The 6,000-nt window shown below is 41.0% G+C and overlaps 1 protein-coding gene across 1 annotated transcript in view; it reads right to left on the reverse strand.

Annotated features, from left to right (window-relative positions):
* Positions 1-6,000, reverse strand: part of SHQ1 (SHQ1, H/ACA ribonucleoprotein assembly factor) — a 190,571-nt gene that overhangs the window by 137,751 nt on the left and 46,820 nt on the right. The window contains exon 6 of the mRNA XM_006874633.1: positions 1,117-1,244. Within this exon, the coding sequence (XP_006874695.1) occupies positions 1,117-1,244 (128 nt within the window). The remainder of the gene's footprint in view (positions 1-1,116; positions 1,245-6,000) is intronic.

The raw sequence follows: 6,000 nt of genomic DNA on the forward strand, positions 1-6,000 counted from the left end.
AATAAAGATCACCAACAAAACACGAGGCAGCCATGAAAGACTCAGGTAGATCTGTCAGTGATGATATAGAAGACCTGTAAGATATACTACAAACTGACAACAGCAAGGTAAGAACACAGTATATGTGAGCTTATGTATATACATTTCTTCAGCAGCTATGTACATGTAAATATCTTCCAAAATCAGCCAATGAAAATCCTATGGACCACAATCACAGGGATGACATAGGAGCAGACAGTGTTTCCTTCTACTGTACATGGGGCCAACACACGGCATTAACAACCATCCCAAATGTGTTAACAGAGCTTATGTTTAGGAAGAGGAATTTGAGGTGGTGATATTCTATATTCTGTATGACATCTTGCCAAAGGTGTTCTTATGTGTGCATATGTGTGTGTTAAATATTAATTTTATTAGTATATAAAGCCAAATTAGTATGACAAAAAATGTACGTCTCCAATTTTTGATGTCAAACTCTTATGTTTTAAATTTATAAATGCAGTAAGCCTTTCACTTAAAGAAGGTCATAATAAAATAGCCATCTAAGAAAGGACCCTTTATGGAAAGCATTTGGTTTAATGCTAAACATGGCACCACCATCTATCTCTGTGGCTCATAAATGTCCCATCTCAGCTTTGATCGGTAGAGTTGGCCCACCTGCTTTGTCTTTGGAGAGGAGACTGACTACCCCTCTTCCTCATAGGTCCATTTGTGGGAAGAACAAATCACACACATTCAGCACACAAAGGGATGAGAACTGGGTCTTTCCCACAATTCCTATCACTCAGATGTCCTTACCATATAGGAATGTTTGCTCTCCCAATAACTACAAATGTCCTGTGAATTAATTTCCCTAAAGTTGCTGAAAAGTAAAACATGTTAAAAAGGACTCCAATGATTCAAAAGGAAAAAGTACTTTCCAGGAAAAATAAATCTAGGATTGAGTGACATTTTCCATTCCAGTGTGAAGACCAGACCCCATCTCCAAAATTAGCAAACCAAAATCACGCCTTCAAGGCAATTACACTCTATGATTACTAGGTAGGGAGGGAGGTAAACCTAGGAAACTGAGATTTTAAAAATGAAACAAATGTGGCTACTGTGTGACCTTCTTACCTAATACAGCGCGTGTTTCTTGCTCCTGGTTCTTTCCCAAAGAAGCCATCATTTTTGAATATGTATCAATCCACCAAGGTTTATATTTCAAAACCTGCTCAATTGCCTCATCTTCAAAAAGGTCAGCTCTGGAGGAAAAGAAAAGGAAAACACATACAACTCTGAATGGGCTATAGCATTAAAGCGGATTTTCACCTTCACATTTTTTCACTTAGTCCGTTCCAATCACATTACAAAAAATCCAAAAGCAAACCCACTGGGGTCAACCCTACAGGACAGAGTAAAATTACTCCTTAGGGTTTCCAAGGCTCTAAATCTTTACGGGAACAGAATGCCTTATCTTTCTCCTCAAAGTGGCTGGTAGGTTTGAAAGCCAACCTTTTGGTTAGCGGCTTAGCCCGCTGGTCCATCTGGACAAGTTACACTATAAATACTCACTGCCATCAAGATGATTTTGACTCACACAGAACAGAGGAGAACTGCTCCCTAGGGTGTCTGAGACTGTCATTCTTTACGGAGTAGACAGCCTCCTCTCCCAGTAGGAAACACGGTGTGTTTGAACTGCTGGCCTTGCAGTTAGCCGGTCTGCAACCCATTGCTTAACCACCAGGTAGGGCTCCTTACACTACAAATTTGTTGTTGTTGTTAAGTGCTGTTGAGTCCATTTTGACCCACAGCAACCCTGTATAAGGTTTCTGAGGCTGTAATTCTCGGGGGAGCAGAAAGTCTCATCCTTCTTCCACAGAGCGGCTGGTGGGCTCAAACCTCCAACCTTGTGGATCGTGGACAAGTGCTAATCCTACAAAGTCACCACACTTCCTTATATTACAAACACAGCTTGGTAATTCAAAGCACTGGTAAGGTAAGCACTGGACTGCTAGCCACAAGGTAAGCAGTTCAAACCCGCCAGCTACTCCTTAGAAACCCTGTACAGGGTGGCTGAGTCAGAATCAAGTGGACAGCACTTTATAACACCTCTTTACATAGAAGCTACATAAAATACTATTCTAGTCACACCCCAATGTCCCACGCCACACTACAGTGGCATGGGATGAAGTGAATTTAAACACACAAAAGACTGAGGTCTAGCACTGCTCTGTGATTGTGCCAAAGATTGTACTGCATCCCCCAAAACGTTATGTCAACGTCCTAACCCCCAGGACCTGTAAATACAACCCTGCTTGGAAATGGGGATTTCCTTCTGCTATGTTTGTGAGCCCACACTGCAGTAGAATGGGTCCTAAACGTAATCATAGAGAGATGTCTATAATACGAGCAAAACAAACACAGAGAAACATACATGGGGAAGACACTAATTGAAGGCAGAGGAAAATGAATTTACAGATCCAAGAATGGCAAGGATTGCCGGCAGCCACTACTGTTACTGACAGAGATGAAGATCTCCTGCTAGACACCACAGAGAGAGCCCACCCTGCTGGTGCCCTTAATGTGGACTTCGAGCCCCCAATACTATGACACAGTAAATTTCTGTTTTTCAGAGCCACCCACTTCTGGGATATTTTTTTGTTACATCAACACTAGGAAATTAAGACCATTTGCAGGTACCACCGATTTTGGTAAAGTTACAAGAAACCAAAGAATCTTTTAATTCCGTCAATAAATATAAACAAACACATGAAACTGAGGATACTGTTTATCTACAAAAAAACCTAACAAGGACATACACACGACACAGGCACACATCATCGTTTTCTTATGTGCATGTTTTCTACAAAAATGCAAAACTATTTTATTTAACTATGCTGCTCTTAGCAGTTCCTTGATTGGAGAAGGGGAAAAGGGGGGAAAAAAGAATGCAACTTTTGTAAAGAACAAAAAACTAATTTTCATATTTTAATTACAGCGTTTACTAGAAAAATTACAGCTAGACTCAAAATATACCTCTTGGAGGACATTCATTCAGTAATTATGCTAGATTATTAGCATTCAAAGCAAGAAATACATATTCTTAGGAAAAGAATGACAAAAAGTTTAACTCATGGTGAGAAATTCATTTATAGCGATATTTCAGTTAATTATAAAATCAAGAAACTGATTGTTCTAATTAATTGAATTTTCTAGCTGATAGTTTAAGACCTTAAATGCTGTTTTTGCTCTCGACTGAAATGTTTAAATCTTTTAAAATGAACAGGATCAGAGATAGCGTAGTGAATTCTTCACAGGTGTCAGGCCCTATGCTAAGTGCCCCTTAGCTATTCTATCACTGGACCTTCTAATCACCACCACGGGGAGGATACTATTAATACCTCATTTACATGGGTAACAACGGAGATTCAGCAAAGTTACGTGTCTTGGCTAAATTCAGAGAAACAACAGGAGAGTGGTCAGAATTTGGATCCACTTGAGTCTTATTACGGAATCCTAGCTCTTAAGCAATGTAAATCTTTATGTTGAGGAGAAAAAGTACACACTGGGCAAAACTAAACTGGACCACAAGGTCAGTTTGAACTGCAAGGGTGGCAGTTCAAACCTACCAGCTGCTCCTCAGAAACCCTACCCAGGGTCATTATGAGTTGGAACTGACTTACCCGCACTGAACAACAACAATTTCTGCTATAGTCTTTCACTTACCAATCAAGCAATGAACTGTTTCTAGGAAATTAGTTCCAAAAAAGAAATAAGAGTGCAGAAAATTAAATAAAATGTGCATGAATGGAAAAACCAATTTGCTCTGGAAGCTTTCACCCAAATCACAATAAAAAATTTCAAAAATAGGGAACAAAATTGCAAAAATGCTAAATAAGTTGCTGACTATGTAAATCATGTTCCAAGCTGATGATGATAAGACGTAGGCATCCCCGGCCCTAGCAGAACTTACAGTCCCATGGGAGAGTTAAACAACTGGGATACAGCACAACCGTCCAACAGACAGTACACAATTCTAGGACAAAATCAAAGTGGGGAGACAAGCCAGGTTCTACGTCAATAGCTCAAAGATATTTGACAGCTAACCAGAAAAGTGGGGTGAGAGAAAGTGTTCTGAGTTGAAAGAATAAGTTGAGTAAAGGGTAGAAAACAAGAAGGAACATAGAAGACGTTGTTTGAAAAGTTCAGAATGCAAACACTCACCGCTACATACAGGACAGAGCACAGCTACTCTTTACAGTTTCCAAGATTGCAAATCTTTATGAGAACAGATAACCTCATGTTTCTCCTTCAGAGCAGTCATTGGAGTATATGCTTAGTCCACTAAGCCACCAGAGCATAGCTGAGAATAATACATATACTGCAATGACCACTTGCTAGGACACCATGTTAAGGCATCCAAAAGATTTTGATGCCTAAAAACTGAACACTTAAAAGGTTTCACAGAGAAGCATCACTCTAGTTACTGATTGGAAAATGGTTTTAAAAGATAAGCTTGAAGGAACAGAAATAAAGTGGCCTACACTTGATACCAGGTGTCCTGGTGTGGCGCTACGAGTTAATGGGCAGGACTGCAAAGTTGCCTTGAAACCCGAGGTTAATAGTTCAAGCTTACCAGTCGCTCCTCAAAAATCCTATACAGGTTTGCTATGAGTCACAACTGACTCGATGGCACTTAACAACAACAGACTTGATAGCGGGAGTCCTGGTGTGTCACTGTAGGGTAAGCACCGGCCTGCTAACCAAAAGGTTCACAGTTCAAATGTACCAACTGCCATATTGAAAACCCTATACAGGGTCGCTGAGTCTGAATCAACCTGACGGCACGTAACAGCAACTTGATGGCTGCTAGCAACTGAGTTAGTGGTTGTAGACAGGGGCACAGAGGATAGACATGACATATATTTCTTTAGTAAGGAGACTCTTCAGAGTGTAAGGGGCAAAGGAGCTAGAAGAATCAAGATTGGCAGCCAGAATTCTGGACAAGGGACTGACAACACAGGAACAAGGACGCCAACAGACGGGTGGAAAGATAGTGACTTCTGTCTGGAACAGGTGCAGTACAGTTCAAGGTACCCTTCCGGGACACAGGAACAGACGGGTGGAAAGATAGTGACTTCTGTCTGGAACAGGGGCAGTGCAGTTCAAGGTACCCTTCCGGGACACAGGAACAGACGGGTGGAAAGATAGTGACTTCTGTTTGGAACAGGTGCAGTGCAGTTTAAGGTACCCTTCCAGGACACAGGAAAAGAGAGCTGTGTGTGCACTCATATGTCTAGTTGCACAGAAAGTAAGATGCTCAGGAGAGACAAGAGGGTCATGAACATGTGGACATTCACTGAGGCCAGGCTTACCGAGGCAGAACTGGCACAGTGACAGAAAGGAGCCGTGGAAAGTGGAGCACTGGTACCATTGAACCCAAGGGTAGAAGAGCCACCTGAAAAGATGTGTGCTGGGATTTTTTTCTCTAGAGGCACCATGACAAACACAAAAACAAGATAGCTTTGTACCACCTCTACCACCACCCAAAAAAATTTCAAAATGTTTACATTTCTATTTTGAGAAAAGTCTCACTGATACAATCCTAGTTATTTAAATTGTGATGGTTTAGGCTTTAAACGGTTCATGAATTAACACTTTCATGAGCAACATTTGATGTTGACTAATGTCCTGGGTATGGTGCTACACGGTAATGCGCTAAACTCTAAGATCAGTTTGAATCACAAGATCAACAGTTCAAGTTCACCACTCACTCCTCGGAAACCCTATACAGGGTCACTATGAGTCAGAACTGACTTGGCAACACTTAACAACAACAACAACGTACAACTTTCTGGAATAAATTATTTTCAAATTTTAAAATGCCATTAGGAAGTCCTGTTGTGGCACTGTAAGATAAGCACTGGACTGCTAAGCGCAAACTCACCAGCCACTCCTCAGAAACCTTATACAGGGGTCACTACAGGCACACTGAAGGAATTGGCAAAGAACAAGGCA

The sequence above is a fragment of the Chrysochloris asiatica genome, unplaced genomic scaffold, assembly GCF_000296735.1.
Source record: "Chrysochloris asiatica unplaced genomic scaffold, ChrAsi1.0 scaffold00290, whole genome shotgun sequence".
Classification (NCBI taxonomy): Eukaryota; Metazoa; Chordata; class Mammalia; order Afrosoricida; family Chrysochloridae; genus Chrysochloris; species Chrysochloris asiatica.